Here is a 22,585-nt window from a genome sequence, read left to right as displayed (position 1 = left end):
AACCAAAGCCCAGCAATAAAAATGTCAGGAAGAGAGGAAGAAAATTGGGGGGCGTATTTAAAAAGGAAAAAAAAAAGAATAGGGAGATGTTTCACACACACAGTGATTCCTGTTGATTTCCTCGACAAAGGTTCAACGCTGGCCACGGCTTCTCAAAACAGAGAAGAAGGCGGAGAGCTGAAGCGAATTTCTCGAATCCCCCCCTCGAAGGGCCCGGTTCCGTGAAGGAGCTGGCCACAGAGCCTCCTCTCTGCCTTGGGCTGCCCAGCTGTTCATGCTGCGGGGCAAGGAGTGTGCGAATGGGGACAGTTACAGGAGCGTTCACTGTACTTCACGGTCTACAACACATTAACATGGAGGTGGTCTACGCTGACCTCCCAGCTCTGCTGGGCGCCTGCCAGGAGGGTGGGCATGTGGGAGGCGCTGTGTCAACCCCTGTGTGCACAGTTACCTGGAGGAGGAGGTCAGACACCTAAAAATCGTTTAAAGACTCCATGGAAACATCTTTGGGGCCACACTTTCCTGGAGTCCATTGGTTTGACAACACTAATTGTCTAGGCACACAATGAAGAGCTGCCTACATTCTGCGACTCTCTAGTGAGATACAATAATCTAACGGGAAGCAGGGCCTCTGCTGTTATCTCTGTTAGCGTGGTAATTACTGTCACAGAGAACCTGGTAAGCGGGGAGGGCAAAGGGTCTTTCTGCCGAGAAAGAATCCCTTCAGCGGGAAGAGCCCCGGAGAAACAACATCTTTCCTTGTTCTCTGCTAACCCGACCCCAGTCCAGCACAAAATGCTGCTAGTCCCCGCGATAGGAGAGAAAACAGTCTTAGGAAACCAAATTTGGAAGAAACAGATCAAGGTCCAAAGGGACATCAGACAGCACATGTCCCAGGGGTCTGCCCCACACGTCCCATGTTGTAGGGAGAAAGCTGTCACAGGACCCTCATCAGCACTGCTGACTTTCAAACGTGGCCCCAAAGTTGAGAAGTGGGGAGATCGAGAACCAGAGGGCAAACAAGACAGGTGATTGAAGGGGGCGGGGCGCTGGGAGGGGTATGAGGCTAAGGGACCTCTCATTCCTGCAACTCCTCATTAAACCCATTTAGTCGCTTCCACAGGCTGGAATTTCACTTCTTGACATGGACGAGTGATGCTTTGAGACATGCTAGATTCAAACCCCGGCTCCACAATTTCTTAGCGACGTGGTTTGGAGTAAACATTGCAACTTCGGCCTCACCTGTAAGTGGGAATGCTGTAATACCTACTCTATGATGTAGTTAGAAGACTTTGATAGGACTGCTTGTGTTATTTCTCTTAAAGTGCTTAGCACTAGACTCCATACAAAGCATATGATCAGCGAATGTAGTTCCCTCCAACCCAGCCCTTCCCTTCCTTCCTGAGGCGGTGTCCTGGCTGAGGGATGAGAGGCCTGGCCTGTGAAGACGGGGCAGGTAAGCAGTTGGGTGACTGGTCACTTCTGCTAAAGCTCTGGGTATCCATCCCTCTTACATCAGTGGGGCCGGTTTTATTTCCAGAGAACATAAACACAGTCAGGTCATTTTCTATTGCAATCTTAAAAACAGTTTTCCTTGACCATAACTAACCATAGCACTTTTACCATGTGGAAAATACTCAGCATTATCACTCTGAAGATGTTTCAAGTGAATGAATGGATACAAAATGAATGAATTACTGAATACAAATGTAAACTTTTCAAGACTAGGGCAAGGCCATTTTCACATCATAATCCCGCTGTTACCCTGGCATCCAGCCCTTCCATGAGATCGCTCTCCAAGCCTGGGGGTACTGTCCGCACCCCCCTCCTTACGGCCACATCCCAAACAGCTGTCCCTACCAGAAGCCAAGAGAAGATACCAGAAGCCAAGAGGAGATACCAGAAGCCAAGAGAAGATAGCAAAAGCCAACAGAAGAACAGAAAAGTAGCCCCCCACTGCGGACCAGCCATTCTGGAGCAAATAAAGTCATTAAGGAGATTTTTAACAATGTGTAACCTTTCAGCTTTACTCTGCTAACAGCAGGCAGCTTGCCTTGCATAGACAGGAGTCAGCATTGAAGTCACGTAAGCAGGATCTGACCTTCATTTTCAGTATACACAATATTAAATATTCATAATCCACATAACTACAGCCTAAAAAGTAGCGGAGTTTAAACATGAATCAAAGGAATAAATATATTCACAGGTGAGTCATCCTTTCCCAGAATGCCCCTGGAAAAGGGCAAATTCCCAGGGCCCTGAGCCGCTCTCTCTTCCAACTTCCTCTTGAAATTCTAGAAGCAGCAGGAACTGCTGCATTATGCAAGCCATGAAGCCTGCACTCACACTGACATCTTGGGGCTTTCTGTTCCCTTATCTATTAGCAAGAATCACTGTTCCTGTGTCAGAGGGAGGAAACTGACAGGGTTGGATCAGCCATGACGACATCATCACCCCGGTTTGGCTCGGTGGATAGAGCGTCAGCCTGCGGACTGAAAGGTCCCAGGTTCGATTCCGGTCAAGGGCATGTACCTGGGTTGCGGTCATATCCCCAGTGGGGGATGTACAGGAGGCAGCCGATCAATGATTCTCTCTCATCATTGATGTTTCTGTCTCTCTCTCCCTCTCCCTTCTTCTCTAAAAATCAATAAAAAAAATATTTTTAAAAAAAGAAATGGAGTTATTTTCTTTTGGACTCTGTCTTCTGTGGCTAACTGAGGGGTACCTTCTGGGGGTGGGATTGCTGTGTGTGGCAGGCTTAATGCATCTCTGTGTCTATTAAGGAATTAACACTGATGTCTATCTAAAGATTTGGTGAAACAGCCTCCTCTCCTTGGGGGGGGAGCATAATTTTAACACAATTTAAGATAATTCTCATTGGCTTTCAACTCCAGGAGTCGTGAGGACAGCCTGTCTTAGCTCACAGCAACCACTTGAAGCTGCCCATGCGATTCCTCTCTGGTGATCACCGGGAAAGGTAATACCCAAGGAAGGGCTTCTCAAAGCCTTAAGAGCAAAAGAACTGCTCAGGGATCACCTTGGCCTAGCAATGGAAAAGAAAAAAACGTGTAGTTGAGACTGTATCTGGAAATAACGTACCCACAGCCTCTTGACAGCCAAATAAGCAGCGAAAGGTTAAAAAGATCATGCCCCCTTCAACTCTGGCACTTTTCAGAAGTGCCGGCCTCCCCTGCTGCCACACAGAAGTAGAATAACCACCCAGCCCACCTGTCCTCTCGCACAACCTGGACTGGCCTGTCTTGACACTGAACCTGCAGAGCCTCACACCTTGAACTTGTGTTGTCAGTGTATTCCCCACCATCTGGGGGAGGCCAGCTCTGGTTAAAATTCACTGAAACAAGATATTTGACTGGCAGTGTCTGCCCAGTTAGGTTCATGCAAGGGAAGGCCTATGGATTGTCTTTTAAGTTACTTATTCATTTGAAGGGTATAAATACCAACTAAAAGTCATCTGAAGAATACTGTACACTTCTTTTTTCCAGGATAATGATTTCGTATAAATTCTAAGAGAAGTTTAAAGATTTCTTTCCAAGATGCCATTTCTTTCCAATGGCCAGCAAAACCACCAGAGGGTAAAACTTATGACAGTTTTGAATGAAAAAGATGGATATTTAGAATTTCCAGCCTGCTTTCTTACCTAGTTTCCATTTGCTTTTTATGTGTGGATAGAATCTCACTTTATCTTGTTTACTTTGCTTGATGATAGTTATTTTAATAGATTATTTTTTTATTCCTGAACCTTTAGACTTATCATAAAGGTTATCTTACAGAGTCTGTTTTAATTCCGCTCCTTACTTAACTGAGCATGCCTGCCTGCTGTCTCCAGAAAGATTGCAGACTCCTTGGTACTGACTATGCTGATCAGGTCACCCCTGGGACAGAACCTTGGGGTATGGTTCCAGCACCAAAGGAAAAAATGCAAATGAAAACCAGAAAAGGTGACATAAACATCAGGTCTTCCAATGTACAGAGGCCCTCTCTGCCAAACCACACAGTCTAGTGACAGAGAGGAAAGACAGAGTTTAGGATGTGGCCAGAACAGTCCCCAGGGAGAGTGAGGAGAGTCTTGGTTCTAGGATTGTTGGCACTTTGCTGGGAAAAGCTGAGAACAGAATGGAAGGTCCATTCTTGGCGTAGACTCTCTGCAGAACCAGAACCAGAGATGACCCCCAATGCCAGCTTCCCAGGGCGTAGCAGAACCAGAACAAAGTCCAAAGGGCCCTGTGGTAGTGCGGGGAGCCAAGGAGAGGGTCTTGCCTATGGTAGTCCACCAGGATCTAAGTACAAATGGTTGCCTCACAGTAGACGCTGTAAAAAAACACACAATTCAGACCCATCCAGCAAGAGCTTTTTATTTTAACAGAATACAGAGGAGCAAGAAGAGAGGCAAAGGAAAGAAGGGGCCGAGGCATCTGTCCTTTTAACGACAGCCACACTCACCTCCACGTCAGGGCTTGCTCTGTCTGGGGCACACAGACTGCATGCCCAGACCCATTTCCTGAGCCCTGGCATGGAAACTGGCAGGGGATGCACCCCCCAGGATGTGCCTGGCGAGAGAATGGAGAAATAAGACTGGGGGCTTTAGAGATCTTTGCTTCAATTCAATCATGGTCAGAATGATGAAGAGGAGATATTTGCAAGGGGCTTACCTTCAATGACATGCCACTTGGAATTTTCCAGACTGAAAAGCTCGTCTTCTCTTTCTTGGTAGGCGTGAGCTGCCGGAGGAGTGTGTGGGATCTCCTCTCCTGAGAAAGTTTAAAGGACCCTCACCCTGAGCTGGGCCAGGGCAGCCCTGCTGGTGCGTGGGGAAGGCTGAACGACCTCAGATTGTCTGATGTGGTTGATCCCCAGAGACAGGTGATTGGAGCTGGTGTTTTCTTTATCTTCCCTACCATGATATCTTGGCCTTGGCATTCCAGTCAGAAAATCCTCTGGCTGGTGACCAGATGCCTCTGAGAAACTCAGAGTTTAGGCGGACATGAAATCGCACCATCCTGAGCCCCAGCGAAAGAATGCTAAACTCAGAATTCACACACACAGGAGTCTGCCAACAGAGGCATCGAGCGGGTTTCCTGGGCTCAGATGCTCATGTGCAGCCATACCAGGGACAGGGCTCAAGGAGACACACACACTCTCACAGTGAAAAACACAGGCAAAGAGCTCAAGGCCACTGTCCAGTGTCCAGCTCATGTCACCACAGACAGGCCGGCCAGACCCGCTCAGCTCCAGTTTCCTAGATGCTGTCAGCGTCAGGATTGCAACAGAATCCCTAGAACAGATGATGCGCCAGGGTGACGCCTGCAGGGACCAGGGCAGAACTGCCCACCACCTGGCAGCTCCGCTCGGTGACCTCTCCTGCCTCCTACAAAACCTGAGCCATCTGTGGCACAGACCTCACCCTGGACTCACCCTGAAGCACCAGTCCACACAGCTGGCACCTGAGAGGGTCTGTGTGAGTGTCCACTCTAGGAATTCTCAGATGGCCATGGTCTCCACCTCTGGGAGTCATTATGAACTCTGTCCCATCTCCTTTCTTCTCGAGTCAAGAAGCACCAGCAAGCGATGCTTCCGCTGAGTATTTGATTGGCAGGTACAAAGGACAGTATCGCGCTTTCTATCTGACCTCAAATAAGATTAAAGCATTGAAACCCTAAGGAGCAAAGAGCCCAGCCACCATGGCAAGAATGCTCAGACCCTGTCCAGTTGGACACTTAAACTTCCCAGAGTTTGCAAATGCACAAAACTCTCCGACCCTCTTGGCCTCTTCAGTGCAAATACTCAGGAAACAGTTATTTACATATAAGCAACGCCCAGCACTCCGATACCCCACCCTCCCTGTCTTCGCCAGCAGAGTCCCTCCTTGGGAGAACTTGCTGCCAATTCAGAAAATCAGCACCAACAGCCCCGCCTGCCTCTAAAAGCCTTCCACACTCAGGAGGCGCTTGCGAAGGTTGATGCTAAAGCAACTCATTGATAGATGTAAATACGGACTCACAACTGTGTCAGGAAAACAGGGCAAGACAACGGGTTTCAATACTCACTTTGACGAATCTATGAAGTATATGACAAGTGCACCAATGCTGAGAGCAAAGACTAACACAACCTGCAAAACAAGAGAGAAATGCGTAACTTAAGGGCGGAATGACACTGGGATTTTATTTTTTAATTTTGTGACACATGGAGCCGCAGCTCGGAAATTTGGGGTCTTCCTGGAAACCTATCCCTTTGCTCCCCTTATGTTGGCTCCCTACCAGGCAGTGGGCAGCAACCTCACTGCTGGCCAACAGGGGTCAGGGCAGACTCTAATATCCTAACGCTCGGGGTTTGTATCTGGCTCCGTAATCTCAGGGTGAATCTTCTCCGCCACCAAAGTGAAGACACACACTTCGGTGGGAAAAGAGCAGGTGAACGTTTGGGGTGATACAATGCTTCATATTATATGCAAGTTAGGCCCCAAGAGAACTTAAATACAGGAATATCAATTTTTAGCCGCTTTAATGAGGTGGAATTTACATACTACCATAAAATTCACCCATTTTAAATGTACAATTCAGTCAATGACTTTGAATACTTATACCAAGTTCTGCAACCATCACCATAGTCTCACTAAGATGCCTCTTGCCTGTTAATCCTCCTTTGCAAGCCAAGCCCTGGATAACCATGAATTTACTTTCTGTTTCTGTCCAAGAAATACCAATTGGAAAACAGAAAGTTGGACTTGACTTAGGGTGGCGAACACACAATACAATATACAGATGATGTATTACAGAACTGTACACTTGAAACCCATATAATTCCACGAACCAATGTCACCCCAATAAATGCAATACGCAATTTTTTAAAAAGGTCCAATTATTTCTAGGACCACACACGTCTTCTCTTTCCCACTCATTCCTAGAAGCCAGGAACGTCTAGCTACAGCTTTGTCTTTTCAGAACCTGACAGTTCATCTGGGCAAAGTAGTCAATCCCTTTAGGTAGAGATGATCCTATAATGTTGCCCTCAAGTTGTACTTATTTCAATAAACTCATAATAAAACGCGGGAGGGGCACAAACTCGCTGCTTGTACAGCTATCCATGGGGGAGGGAGTGGGGGGACAGGTCTAGGTATTTTGGAAGCCGTTTAAGGTCATACATGAGGCCGGCTACAAGACAATCCTTGTTCTCCTCCACATGCTTCACTCAAAGGTAATCAATCACCTTTGATAGAAAAGACAGTGCAGCATCCCCTTCCGAGGACACCTGTCACACCAAAGTCTATCAAATGAATATGTAGCAGGTCGGGCTGACACGGACGCCTCTCTGCTCACTCCACATTCTCATTTGTTCATTTGATTTTTCACGGAGGAGAGTCCTGGTCTAACCAGAAGGATGTTCAAAGATAAAACAGGCGCTAAGAGCCAATGATTAATCTTGAGAACAAAAAGTAACCCCCACCATCACATAAGATGCCAGGGGCAACAGCTCCCTTTCAGATCTGCTAATCTCCTACGGAAACTGCAGGGGGAGAAGGGTGGAAGGGGTTAGAAGTGTCAGTCTCCTTGGAACATCTATGAACATCCCTCTGGCATTGGCTGGTGCATAGAGATAAAACCCAGTTTATGTAAAGACTAGGTAAGAATCAAGCCGTGTGTGTGTGTGTGTGAGAGAGAGAGAGAGAGAGAGAGAGAGAGAGAGAGAGAGAGAGAGAGAATATCGCTCACACATTTCTGTACTTGTGTGTGCACCACAGTGGCTGACAGAAATGAAATCTGCATATTCATTTAGAATACTGCAAAACTCCATGGAGCTACAGGGAGGGAGGGTGAGCTCCATATTTAAAAGCTGATGGTTAAAACAACTGGACCCTGTAAAGGGACTATGTGGTTCCACAGCACCTGATAAATTCTCCTCATGAGAGGAAGTGTTAAGACACCACCGGGGCCTATTTTATTTTTCCATTTTGTTTTAAAAACGAAAACATGTCCCAGTTGATCCAAGGAAACTCCGGCAGTCTGTCAGTAATTACCATGGAGCCAGCGCAAACACCCTGGCAGCCGCCTGAGCCGCTCCCCTCTCACTCACTCACTCACTCACTCACTCCTTGCAAAGTTATGCACAGGAACAAAACAAAAACCATGAACAACCCTCTGCTTTCCCCTCTATGAGCTGAATGAGGTAGCAAAACAAATAGCTGAAGATTAATTCTGACCTGTGCTGCTTTTTCTGAGACACAAGCCGTTAGATCCTGGCTCTGACCTCATTCTCAGAATGCCTCAAAGAGAAGGGGCGTGGCCAGCACAGAGGGGCAGGATCTCTGCTTCATTCATGAACAGCTGATTCAAGGCTCACCCCTGTCAGTCTGGCTGCACGTGTGTGTGTGTGTGTGCGCGCGTGTGTGTGTGTGTGTGTGTGCCTCTGTGTGTGAATGCTGAGCTTTGGCCGAGCTGGGGTCACGGGCTCATTCCATTAAAATCTGGAGAAGAAAGAAGAAGAAAGGCAAGGTGGGGCAGGGGAGGACGGAAGAGGAGAGGAGGAGAAACAGGAAAGGGGAAAGAATAGGAAAGAAGTCCTTGCAGAAGGCATCCGCATCATTCTGAAATGAGCTCAGCATCGCTCTCCTGCAATGGCGATGATTCCCCAGGCTTGAGTGGTCAAACTAGCTGACACTACTTTCTCCCAGCTCCCCTCGACTGGCCTCTGCTGTGGGAAATAATGTGCAGCTCATTTGAGCAAATCAGCCAGTGACAGGAGGGAAGGACTTCTACTCTCCTCTTAAGATGCAAACTCACATATCAGCCTCTCCCTGATGAGGCAAGAAGGGAAGAAGTCCAGGAGGCACGCGGCCTCCAAGTCTCCAGGGACTGAGGCTGCTACCTGCGCTCAGCTCCTAAAGCTTAGCTGGAAGGCTCCCTCTCCAGGAGGTCCCAGTTCCCACCCACCCCCTGCCCCCGGGCATGAAACCATAGATGGACAGAGCGTCTGTTCTCCGTACTGAAACAACTGTGCGTGTGATTATTTTGGTTTGTTTGTGAATCCTCACCTGAGGATATTTTCCCATTGATTTTTAGAGAGAATGGAAGAGAGGGGGGAGCGGAAGAGAGAGAGAAACATGGAAAAGAGAGAGACACATCAATGGGTTGCCTTCCACATGTGCTCCAACCAGGGATCAAACCCGTGACATTTTGGCGTACGGAATGATGCTCCAACCAACTGAGCCAGAGGGTGTGCATGAGATTTTTAAACTTGATAAATGCCTCTTGATCATGTCAGGCGTGATCACATTGTCAGCCTGGATCCAAGTGCTGCAGAAAATACATTAACCCTATGGATTTGGCCATGAAGACAGGAAACCAATAGAGATTCATCTTCTACAGGCCTAACAAAGGATCTCTCTCTCTCTCTCTCTCACACACACACACACACACACACACACACACGCACACGCACACGCACACATATACACACACATTCTATCTCTTTGAAAAATCCTCCATTGGCTGAGCAGCCTACTCTAAATATAAAAAAATCTATTTCACCACACAACATAATTCTATTTTAGCCTAAATGGTAATAGTTATGGCATAGTGCACCCCCAAATAATCACCCAAGTATTTATTTCACATCTGCTATGCATAAAGCCTTAGGAAAAACAAAAGAAAAAGTCCACTTGGAGTCATAAAATATACTCCTTCTGCAGTACTCTTTACATAGATGAATCCTATGCTACATCTAGTCGGTGCTCAACCATCTGATCAATACATATGCTACTGATTTGCTGGAACACACCTGAATGGAGAAGAACTGGGAGGGGTAGGAACAGGGCTCTGGTCTCAATACCCTCCTTGTTCTCAAAGTCTCCCTTCTTCCTACGTATCCTGTCTCCTCTCATGCGCCTTCAGTAAGAAGGATGGAGATGGGGAGTCTCTCTATGCACTTCCACAGTCCCAGGGGTAAGGGACACTGAAGCCTGCGACATAAGATGAGGCCATGAGAAGCACAAAAGCTGAGAGAGGAAGACACTCGCCCTCCAGCAGCTGAGTCACAGAATAAGCTTACAATGACCAGGTGCTTCCCAAAGCACCGTCAGCAAACAAGAGCTTGTGAACAGTCAGACCGAGGGGACAACGTGAGCGTGCTCTCTCAGCCCCCGGTGCCAGCCTTCCTCACCTCTCATAGTCCAGTTTCACCAAATCACCTTGGCTACCTGCATGGTGCTCACTGCCATATGCTTAGGTTTACTGGAAACTCCACATGCTCTGTGATGTTTGCAGAGTGTGAGATTCCTGTGTGAGATTCCTGAACACAAGAGATTGGATAGAGATGTCTTTACAACAATGGTGCTTGTGCGTAATCTATTTTCAAAACTCCAAGACCAAACATAGCCTGTGTTTGCACAGAATGCCAAGAAAACACACACACACGCACACACACACACGCACTGTACTAGAAGAATGCCTGTCCCTAACACCTGACACCAGCCACCTGAGAGAGAACGTTCACAGCCACCTTCATGCTGGAAATTCCAGCAGGCTCTGAAGATTTTCCAAATGTCTCAGAAAGTCCATAAAAGTGGAAAACAGCCAGAATATCCGCCCTCGGGGCACTGGAGCTCTTCAAGGAAGGACAGACCCAGTGATGAGAACAGGGAGGGGAGGGGATCAGGAACAGAGACTCTTCCGAGATGCTGCCCGTTCTAGAACCTGGTTTCAAGTGTCAGGTTTGGGCCCAAATGCTTTCAATCAACATATGAGGCTCCGTGGGCCTTCAGATGAGCATTTAAAGCCGAGGCTCACAGAGGCGACTGCGACCAGGTGTGTGATCACCTCGAGTGCTTTCCTTAAAAACAGAGACACCCTCCTCCATCCTGAGACCAGGAAATCTCGAACCTGAGGGTGGGGAGTGAGCTGGACATCTCTTATTTTTAACAAGCTCCTCCAGTGAAGCTGACGTGTGGCCAAGAATGGGAGTCACTGAATTAAAGCCATTAGGGGAAACCACTTAGCTCAAGTCAGAGATTAATTTACAAATGTCTCCTTAGCAATTAGCCCATCAGAACATATGCACGAGGCCTGCAGGCTTGGAGAATCGTGCTAGGAGTACTCTACAAAGTACAGAGAGGAAGATGAATTAATTCTCTCCCGAGCAGGACTTACAGATTCTGCTCAGCTCTCAGCAGAACAAATGGCCCTAATTAATGATTCTGCATGTTTGATCGGGGCCTAGCCAGCTACTGGCAGCAGCCACCCCCCAGAACATGGACAATTTCTTATACGTGATCCCGAAGGCGCATGACTTTTTAATTGAGGGAGAATTTATATTCAATTAAAGCCACTGTAATAAAAAAAAAATAGACATGAGAGCTCCTAAGGCAAAACAATCTGGGGACACTTTGTTTATGGGAGACAACATCATTCCGACACCCAACTTGTGACGTCCGGTCTGGTGAGTCTAACAGCTCCTACAAACAGGTAGCAAACGCCGAGGCACAGGCCTCGAGGGAGAGAGAGACGAAGAGAAAACTAAAAGAGCCTCATCAGGCCTCATCTTCACTTTGAAGCATGGAATCCAGAAGCTTGAATGATTTGGGAGGTGCCTGTGAATTCGGTAAATGCTGCACATACAGACAGACACCTGGAGATGCCTAAGTAGAGACAGGGAAGTGACACCACCATCACCGCACATGTAGACTGTGAAGGGGAGAAGGGGAGACCAAGGAGGAGGAGAGGGTTCCGGACTCTCCCGGTCCACCTGGCTGTCCCAGGGAAGAATGACACCAGGCGCCCCCTGTGACTGACGCAGGGGAAGAGCACAGACTCCCATCAGGAGGCGGCCTGGCACTGAGTCTCAGCTCTGCCCCACGAAGCAGTACGCTCTGGAGCACATCACTTCCTGTCTCTGGGGCTCAGTCTCCCAGTCTGTGAAATGGTGGGATTGGAACAGATGGTTATCAAATGGGGACCTTGACAGGTCATTGCTTACAGTGAAAGAACTAAAAACTTTTGGCTTAAAAAGGCAGCCTCTTTTACGCTACTGTAAGCCATTTTTGCATCATTATAATAATTGAGTATGATGGCAGCGATGTGTTACTAATCTGTGTCAGAGTTGCTGTTTCTTTCATAAATCACAAGTGGGAACTCCACGGACACTCCCATTCGTTGGTGTTTCCAGTAGGCAATCAATTGCTCACGCAGTTTGACATCCCGCCCCACAAACACAAAGCCAGAGGGGCCCCTGTGCCCCAGCCCTGCCGTGGCTGAAGGAAAAGGAGGGGGCTCTGACCCAGCCCCCTTACCTCCTGCCCCTGTGACCTCTGAAAAACCCACATTTTTGTAGGTTTTACCTTGAACGCTTATACTCTGAGCTCAGTGGTTTCTCTAAGAGATAAAGGCAAACATAGTAGCATGTTTTTCTCATCCCTACACCCTTAATGGTTCCCAACAGTATATACAATCTTGCTACCAAAAAAGGTATTTTTGTCATCATAAGTAACAAAAGATTTGTAAAGCATAAAAGCAATATTTTGACAGTGCCACTTAGATATCCGAGGGCCCCCTAAGTTCCCAACCTAACATCGTGGCGCATTTCATTTGACTTATGCAAGTGTTTACACAAAAATGCTGTAAATGGATTCCCTGGAAACCAAGGCTCCAAACAATAGCTTAACTATAGATGTATTCAAGACGAAATAAAGGAAAAAGAAAGTGATTTCAGGAGTCAGTCTTTAGAATTACAGCATGAAAATAAAATACGTGGGACTTCCAGATAAGACTGAGACGATGTGAGGAAGCCGAGATAAAATGCCTGTGAATTGTGGGCATTTAAATCTGGTGCCTCCCAAAGTACAATATATAAAATGCAGGACTACTTAGTGTAGGATGGACTGGATTTTTAGGACACGAGACATAATTGGAGAGAATCCCCTTCAATTGCTTCAAATGAAGTCTGTGGCTTTTGTATAAAAAAAAAAAATCCTTGACAAGCTCACGAAACCCTGGAAAGCTGGCCCTTTTCTTTCCCTCTGGCTTTATGTTACACGCTCCCTCTCCAGACTCCAGTTAATGGAACTTTCAGTTCTTCTTATTCACCACATGGCCAGCACCCAAAAAAATCCTACCGCAGGGCCTTTGCACAAGTACGCCCCTCCTCCTAGAAGACTTAACTCCCCTCACAGACTAGTCATCCTTCAGATTTCAGCTATACTGTCACTTCCCTGCCCACCTAACTTGGGAAGGTCCCTTATGAGCATAGTCTGTACCTTGTAGCACTTGGCACCCCAGAAGTTTTGTATTTCTTTGTGCGGTCATTTGATTAATTCCTCTATCCTTTGCTGGGCTGCAAGTCCTATAAAGACAAGGTACATGTCGTTTTTCACTCACCACTACATTCCCAGAGCTAGCAGTGTCTCCCTGTTTGTTGCACGAGTATTTGGAGGACAGACTGAGTTTGGAGACTGGTGCAGTGAAAGCATAAGAGAATGGAAGGGTATGGACCCACAGACATGAGGAGTAGTTCCCTGTGTGGGGATCCAAGGGACAGCTGGCTGAAGTGCTTCGTCCTCGAGAAGGTCAAGGGTCTGGGACACTCAGGGGATAGATAGGAGATTCATGTGCACAGACTCAGGCAACGGCTGGAGAGCTGAGGTTGACAGCAGGAAACCACCCTGATTAATGGAGTGCAGGCAGGTAGGTGGCAGCATCAGGGGGGTAGAAAGAGTGAGAACTCAGTGGATGGCAGGATGCTCAAGAGTGAAGGTCTCACACCAGGATGGCAGGGCGATGGAGGGCCAGGGTGGCCAACGGTCCCTGGACTGTAAAGAAATAAGCAACCTCAACCTCCACAGAGAGAAGTGGGGAAATTGTGTCTCTAGGAAAAACAGGTTCAATTAAAGTGATGCATGTCAGAAGCCTTAGGTGAAGAAGATTGGGATCAGGACCAGGAATCTGTGGAAATGGAGTAAAACACATGTCTGAACTGAGGAGGTGAATTCATGTATAAATAATGCATGAACATATACATATGCATATATAGATAGATAGATATAGATATAGATATAGATATAGATATAGATATAGATACAGTGGGGCCTTGACTTACGAGTTTAATTCGTTCCGTGACTGAGCTCGTAACTCAAAAGTGAACAAGTGAGACACGTGATGCTGGGCTGATGTTGTGGCGTTCACTGTGACGTTCATTGTGCCAACTAGCAGTGGGGTATCTGAAGCTGGCTCGTAACCCGAATTTTACCTAGCAACTCAAAGCAAAAAATCGGCCGAGAGACGGCTCATATCTCAAAAAATTCGTTAGTCGGGACACTCGTAAGTCAAGGCCCCACTGTATAGATGTGTGTGTGTGTGTGTGTGTGTGTGTGTGTGTACTAACTAGTATATGTATATATACACACACACACAGGTTGCAAGGGGCACAGAGATAATAAACTAATACTCTACTAATCAATCACAAAGTTGGGTCTCTGTCAATATATATTAATCACTACATTCCCAGCACTGTATCTGTCCATTTTTAAATTAGGTAATTTCAAAATTACTATAGATAAAAAGGAAGCCTAGAAAATAATAGGGCTCCTTTTTAAAAAAAAAAAAATATTGCTATTTAGGGAGAAAGAGGAAGAGGGAAGGAGAGAGAGAAACATTGATTGGCTGCCTCCTGCACACCCCAACCGGGATTGAGCCCGAAACCTGGACATATGCTCTGACTGGGAATCGAACTCATAACCTTTCAGTGCACAGGACAAAGCCCAACCAACTGAGCACACCAGCCATGGCAATAGGGTTCATATTGAGTATAATTTACAAAGAACAAGATTATTATAAATCACACATTTGCTGGGATACATACAAAATTAAGTGCAATAAATGGCCTTTTTGGAGAGGGAAGAGGAGAATGTAGCTAGCTAATAAAGATGGGTATAGAGCAGTGATGGTGAACCTATGACACGCGAACTCATTTTTTTGGTTGATTTTTCTTTGTTAAATGGCATTTAAATATATAAAATAAATATCAAAAATATAAGTCTTTGTTTTACTGTGGTTGCAAATATCAAAAAATTTCTATGTGTGACATGGCACCAGAGTTAAGTTAGGGTTTTTCAAAATGCTGACACGCCGAGCTCAAAAGGTTCGCCGTCACTGGTATAGAGGGTCTGTAGCTTGTTTTTTCTGTTCCCTACGGAAGAATCTGCAGCATAAACCAGGGCCCTGGTTGACACAACTCTAGGGCACGAGCTGTTGTGCACTTCTGCGGACAGTGTTCCCTGATTGTCACAGGAGGGTCACCTGTCCTACACCCCAGATTTTACTGACCATGCCCATCTCATTTTGCACAACCTAAACATACAGAAGAGTTGAATGTGTTCCTTCAAAGCCTAATGTATTATAACTGAAGTGAGAAACTGAAGAAGTGGAAAGCAATTGTAACATTAAGTCTGAAAAAAATTCCCTAAAGCCTGTGCTCCTCCTGAGAATTGAGGTTTACTAGTAGTGACACTGGAATCTTACATCAGTGCATCATAAAACTCAACAGGCTGATTTCTGTATATTTTCACCAAGGGCATTAAAACTACATTGGCAAGCAAGATAAAATCTTCCACTTGCAGTCTAAAGTGTGAAAGGCCTTTTCTGTCTAATTGCTGAAAAATCTGAGGGAAAAACTTGCATCTGCTCGTAGAGCTCCCAAGTTTGCAGCTAATGAGCTTTTGGAAAAATTATCTGGCTTAAATGCATGTGGGTTTGGCCAACTGGGTTTTAATTTAATTAGGTTTATAGGACAAGAAAAATTCTATAGCACTGTCAGGTTGCCAGTTGCCACTTAGTGTCACCAAGGACTGAATTTATGGTCATCTTTGTCCTGTTTCTCGAATCTTGGCAGTTTTTATAGTATGTTAAAGAAAAAAATGGATTGAAAGCAGGGATTTAAACAGACACTTGTACACCCAAATTCATAACAACTTTATTCACAATAGACAAAAAGTGGAAGTGACCCAATGTCCATTCACAGAAGAATAAATATAAGCAACATGTGATACAGATAAATATAGATAGGTAAATATAGATAGATATATAAATATAGACATAGATATATAGATATAGATATAGATATAGATATAGATATAGATATAGATATAGATTATATAGATATAGATATAGATATAGATATGGCTATGTAGATATATAGATATACTAGAGGCCCAGTGCACAAAATTTGTGCATAAGTAGGGTCCGTAGGCCTGGCCAGAGATCAGGGCCAATCTGTGGGGCAACCGGCAGGGTGATCAAGGGGTTCCCTGCTGTCACCCGCCTTGGCTGGCCTGGGGTCTGTGGGCTGTGGGCAACTCCTGTGTTGAGCATCTAAACCCTGGTGGTCAGTGCACGTCATAGCGCCCTGTCCTTCTGCTGTTCAGTTGATTTGCATATTAGGCTTTTATTATATAAGATAAACATATATATCCTATATAATAAAGATGTAATATGCAAATTGACCCTCACACCCTCGCATCACAGGATGGCCACCACAAGATGGCCACCCCCTGGCAACCAGGCCAGCAGGGGGGTTAGTGAAGGACGACCAAATGACTGAGCAGCAGGCTGTGTGGGGGGACCAGGCCTGCAGGGGAGGGCAGTTGGCGGCAATTGGGCCAGCAGGGGAGCAGTGAGGCGTCGATCAGGCTGGCATGGGAGTGGTTAGGGGGCAATCAGGCAGGCAGGTAGGCAGGCAGTTAGGAGCCAGCAGTCCTAGATTGTGAGAGGGATGCCTGACTGCCAGAGGCCCAATCGTGCACCGGGCCTCTAATATATATATATATCCTATATAATATTATTCAGCCTTAAAAAGGAAGGAAATTCTTACACACTAGAGGCCCAATGCACAAAATTCGTGCAAGAGTAGGCCTTCATTCCCCCAGCTGCCCGCACTGGTTTCCCTCTGGCACCATAGATCCAGGCTTCCCTCAGGCCTACAGCATGCACTCAGCACCCAGGCTTCCCTCGCAGCCTCAGTTTCCTCAGGAAGTTCATTCAGAAGGATTTCCAGTCTAATTAGTATATTATGCTTTTATTATTATAGACTAGAGGCCCAGTGCACAAAATTCATGCACAGGGGTGGGGGGAGGTACAATGTGGGGAGCCTCTATAGGGTTAAACCTCAAACTGACCTGTTGGCAAAGTCACAAACAAGTCCGAGCTTAGAGGGCACAGTCCTCTTAAGCATAATTAGGCTTGACCTTATGACGCTCCCTAGATCTTACCCGCGAAGCTAATGGGCTGAGGGAAGTGCAACAAGAACAAAAACAAGTGAAACTCACAAGAATCCCCCTATTGGTCTGGTTGCCCCTCACGGCCCCCCCACCAGCCTGGTCGCCCCACACAGCCTGCTTTTTCAGTCGTTTGGCCGTCCCTCACTAACCCTCCTGCCAGCCTGGTCTTAGGCAGCCATCTTGTGAGGGCATGAGGGTTAATTTGCTTATTACCTCTTTATTATATAGGATGTTCCCATATGAATGAACCTTGAAGATATTATACTAATTAAAATAAGCCACTCACAGAAAGACAAATACTATATGATTCCACTTTTAAGAGGTACCTAGAATAGTCAAAGTCATAGACACAGAAAGTAGAACGGTGGTTGCAGGGGGTAGGAAGAGTTATTGTTTCATGGGTATAGAGTTTCTTTCTAGGTTGATGAAAAAGGTCCCAAAATGAATAGTGGTGACAGTTGTACAACATTGTGGATGTACTTAATGCCACTGAATTCTACACTTACAAATGGCTAAATGAGTAAATCTTATGCATATCTTATCACAAGAAAGAAATGGAAGAAAAATGTTGAGAACCTGCAAGTAAAATCCAGCAGTATATTTACATCTCAAACTCAGACAGTCACCTGCTCAGAGGGATACCAATGCCTCTCCTTCCAAAGGCAGCTGGCACCTCCAGGAACGTTGTTACACGTTGTGTCACCTATACGTGCCTCGGCCCCTCTGAGATGTTGGGTCTTACTAGCAGCCCTTAGTTAGCTGGCATTTCTTTTTTAGTTTCCAGAATCCATTTCCATTTAGCCAGAGACTGTCCATGGATCTCCACCTTCCCCACCACCACCCCATCCTTGTCTATTACTGATGCACAAAGTGAGCTATACATTTCTTAGGGATCAGAGATGCTAACTGGAGCCAGAGCCTACTTTGTCTTTTGGCAATTCTGGCTAAAGTCCCAGATATGATGGGGAGTTTTAAAAGAGTGTACCTTTTACCACAATAAAAAAGGGTAAACTAAAATAAAAAAGAGTGTGTCCTTGGCTTATAACCACTTTAAAAGCAAAACAAATTCCTCTAGAAGATGATGGAAAAGACACAAGGCATTTGCTCTCCAAGTCTAAACCTCAAGGCCAAGCTGCAGTAATGACTTGGCCACAGCCCCTCAAGGGCTTGGTGAAACCTTGAAGTCACCCCTAGAAACAAACTAAAATTTCCATCTTCTACAGCAATGATCTGGCCACCAAAGGTGTTGCTTTTAGAAAGGGTTTTCAGTGAAGGCAAGAAAGCAGTGCCACCAAAGCCGCTCAGCATCAAGGGAGTTGGCCAAAGATAGGAAAGCCATTCAGCTGACAGGACAACATTGATGCTGACATTGACCAGGCTTCAAAACCAGTCACCGGCCCATGCTGGGCTTGACCATGGATGTGTGTGCTCACTTGCTTGGTGAAAGCATTACACTCCATTTTCTCTTTTGTAGAATCAATCTCAGACCACGACAAAGGGATTGGTCTTGGCAAAAACCACCTGGGAAAATAAAGAAACTAACAGGCCCTCTTTTGTTGTTGTTTAAAGGTTTACAAAGGGTTGAAATCCAGGTCTCCAAAGTGAAAGAACTAGCTGACATATCTCCTCTCCTCTTGTTTGTTTATTAGTATTTACTCTTAAATTCTTAGAGATAAGCTACCCTTCCCGAAGGAAGTAGAAAGCTCCAAAGCATCCCCATGTTGAAAATCACCACTCCCACAGCCTGGAAAATGAGAAGGCAGGGCCAATCAGCAGCACAAGCCTCAACACATTCAATCATGTTGCCCTAAGAGAGGGCTAGGATGCCCCATCAGACCATGCATCGCTGCTAATTTAGAAGGTTGGAACACAGCCCCAGCTCCTACGTCCCACAGATCTCCCTGCGGCCCAGTGAGGATAGATGCTAAGGATGCCGCACAGGGAAATGGGAGTTCTAGCTTACTGGAGACTAACACTCAGAAAACCCCACGCTCCACTTCACGGGCACATGCTGGGGTGTGTGGGAGGTGGTGGGGAGCATGATCAGCTAACACGAGGTTTCCTGCCTCTGTAAGCCTCACACTTACTTCAGAAACAAAAGAAGAGAAAAGACCACTGTCTGGAATGCCCCGTGTTTTTTCAAGGTCATTGAAAAAGATGAAGAGCATGTGTCTGCTTCATACTTTAGCATATCTGACAGGCAGACCAGGCACACGGTTAGCACTTCAGCAGTGTAGGGGCCAGAAATGTAGAAATAACTTTTTATTTCCTATTTTTATGAGCTTCAGCATAGTAGTCAAAGAGAAATCAGAGCCCTAGCTGGTATGGCTTAGTGGATAGAGCATCAGCCTGCAGACTGATCCCAAGCTTGATTCTGGTCAAGGGCACATGCCCGGGTTTCAAGATTGATGCCCAGTAGGGGCAGTGAAGGAGGCAGCCAATCAATGATGCCCTCTCATCATTGATGTTTCCATCTCTCCCCTCTCCCTTCCTCTCTGAAATCAATAAAAATATGTGTGTTGTGTTTTTTAAAAAATAAATCAGAACTGGGGTAGTGTCCTTAAGTCTTGTTTGAGTTTTCCGGATTTTCAATTTCTATGTGTGTGTGTGTGTGTGTGTGTGTGTGTTGGGGGCGGGGCTGGGGGGTGGGCATCACCTTCTCTTGTCATAATCCATCCATGCATTCCATCACAGCCTCAGCCTGATCACCAAGTTCCCTTCCTCGTCCACTCCATTAAAGGATCTGTATGCACAAGAATTCACTCTTGTGAATTCCACTTCATTGCTGAGCGTCCACTATGGACTCAGGGCTGAGCGGGCAGGGAATACAGAGTTGTAGAACGCCCCTGCTTTATTGAACTCAAACTCTAGTTTTCATTCTTATGCAAAACAGGATGACAGAGGCCCAAATGAATTTCCCAGCATCAAAAGACTTTGAAGACATTTATGTCCTACCCGTGGTCTGCAAACTGCAGCTCAGGAGCCACATGCGGCTCTTTGGCCCCTTGAGTGTGGCTCTTCCTAAGCCTTAGGAGTACCCTAATTAAGTTAATAACAATGTACCTACCTATATAGTGTAAGTTTAAAAAGTTTGGCTCTCAAAAGAAATTTCAATCGCTGTACTGTTGATATTTGGCTCTATTGACTAATGAGTTTGCCAACCACTGCCCTAGCCTAACAGTGGTTTGCAAACTTGAATGTGCATCAGACTTGTTCACAGGGTCTCTGAAAACACAGGTGCTGAACCCCTCCCAGAGAGTCCGGTTCCGGCGGTCTGGAGGAGCCTGGGAATTTATCTCTAATAAGTTCCAGGTGATGGCAATGCTGCTGGTTCAGAGACCATATCTTGACAACCACTGTTGTAAACCATCATAAAATGAAAAAAAAAATTATCCTTTCTTTCTGAATATGGATGTAAAATCAGTTTCAATTAGTTATTTTAGATATGTGCTATTCTGACAAAATTTCCTTCAAATGTCTATAAAAAGATACTTCTGAAGCCGCTTTTGATAGGAAGAAATTGGTTAGAATTCTTTATCTTGAAATGTTATCCTAAATCACTTTCACACTCTAGTTTGAGGGGCTAGAGCAGTGATTTTCAACCTTTTGGATCTCCTGGCACACATCAACTAAAATTCTGCGGGATGCCAGCTGCAAAGCTCTGGTGACAGGGTGTTGTGTTTTTGTTTTTAATTAAGTTGATGTATCGTCTCCACAGAAGGCTAGCTCATAAATTTAGGTATGATGTCACTGTTACTAATAACACTACCACAACTCCCACTTCCAACAGACTTCCATTTCTGAAGCCCTACTTCCACCCAGGATTGTAAGACTTGCCCAGGTGTGTGGCTGAGAAGACTTTGGGCTCCAAAGAAAGTAATCGGAAAGTACCACGAGTGGAGAAGGTGAGCTCATCCATAAACTAGTTCCTTTGGTTTTGGAAAGAAACAGTGTTAGAGAAGAAAAGCTGCCCGTGTGGCTTCCAAAGCAAAGAACAGAAGGCAGGCCTCGGCGCGTTTTGCCAGATGTGTGCAAGAGGAGGCAGACCAGGCCCTGGTCCAGGCTCCATCCCTGCAGGAGCCTCTGGCAGGACCTGGCCTCCCTGTGCCCAGTCCTGACAGACCTTCCTAAGGACACAGGTCTGCCTGGCACGTCTCTCCAGCGGCAGCCCCATTTGTCAGGTGAAGTTGCCTTCCTCGATTTTTTTGAATGCGACTTCCACTAAACAGGGTGGTTGGACTTAAGTCTTATATCTTATTCGTTTCCTTTGTGTTTCTTCCATTGAAACATCAAGCCATTCAGACCCAGACCAGGTGAAGACTCTTCCCCTTCCCTAATCCCCCTCCACCTGCTGCTGCGCTGAGGGGCCTCCGGAACGATCCTGCGTGGACATTAACCAAAGCCCTTTCCACATTCTCGACTGCTGACACCAGGTTCCTTCTCAGTCTCTGGCCCGTCGTTTCCTTGAGGGGTGAAAGTGTGTCCCCAACATTCACTATTATTTCCACAAACATTTGCTGAGCAACTACTGTGTGCCAAGCTCAGTGCTAGGCCTAGATAACAGCAGAGAACCAAAGAGGGCCTTGCCCTCATCAACCTACAGTCTAGAAGAGAGCCAGACACTCAACCAATGGTCATACTAGAGAATAAAAACTGCAGGTGGTGCCCGGCGGCATGGCTCAGTGGTTGAGCATCGACCTACGAACCAGGAGGTCATGGTTCGATTCCCGGTCACATGCCTGGGTTGCAGGCTCGATCCCCAGTGTGAGGCGTGCAGGAGGCAGCCAATCAATGATTCTCTCTCATCATTGACGTTTCTATCTCCTTCTCCCTCTCCCTTCCTCTCTGAAATCAGTAAGAATGTATTTAACAAAAATTGTGTGTGGTATGGAGGACTCGGAAGAGAGGAGAGGGGAGCTTCATGGACTGTGGGGTACAAAGAGACTTCCTTAAGGAAGAGGATGAGGAGTTAACAAGACAAGCATTTCACACAGAAAAAAAATACAGCACGTCAAAGCTTCTTACCACTGGCCCATGAGTGAACAGAGGGACCAGGATGGTGTTGTGCCCTCACCATAACAGGGCAGGGTGAGGGTGCGTGAAACTAACTAAGCTGAATTGAACAAGGACCCACTGTGCTCCAGGAGGAAGCGATATCTCCATTCTGAGTGAAGAAATGGGGGCATGGGGAGCGTGTGCAAGAGGCAGAGCTGGGCATCAGATCCAGGTTTGACTCTCTGCCTTTTTCTTTTAATGTATGACACCAAGGCTACTCCCCAAATTCGGGGCTATGAGACCTCCACTGTCCCA

General features: G+C 46.3%; 1 protein-coding gene across 1 annotated transcript in view; it reads right to left on the bottom strand.

Annotated features, from left to right (window-relative positions):
* The window catches only part of KCNMA1 (potassium calcium-activated channel subfamily M alpha 1), a 699,960-nt gene that overhangs the window by 342,834 nt on the left and 334,541 nt on the right, over positions 1-22,585 (bottom strand). Inside the window, exon 3 of the mRNA XM_006754825.2 lies at positions 6,066-6,127. Coding sequence (XP_006754888.1) covers positions 6,066-6,127 — 62 coding nt within the window. The remainder of the gene's footprint in view (positions 1-6,065; positions 6,128-22,585) is intronic.

Source organism: Myotis davidii, unplaced genomic scaffold (assembly GCF_000327345.1).
Source record: "Myotis davidii unplaced genomic scaffold, ASM32734v1 scaffold513, whole genome shotgun sequence".
Lineage (NCBI taxonomy): Eukaryota > Metazoa > Chordata > Mammalia > Chiroptera > Vespertilionidae > Myotis > Myotis davidii.
Note: the sequence above shows the minus strand (reverse complement) of the source record. Positions and strands in the feature narration are given on the sequence as shown.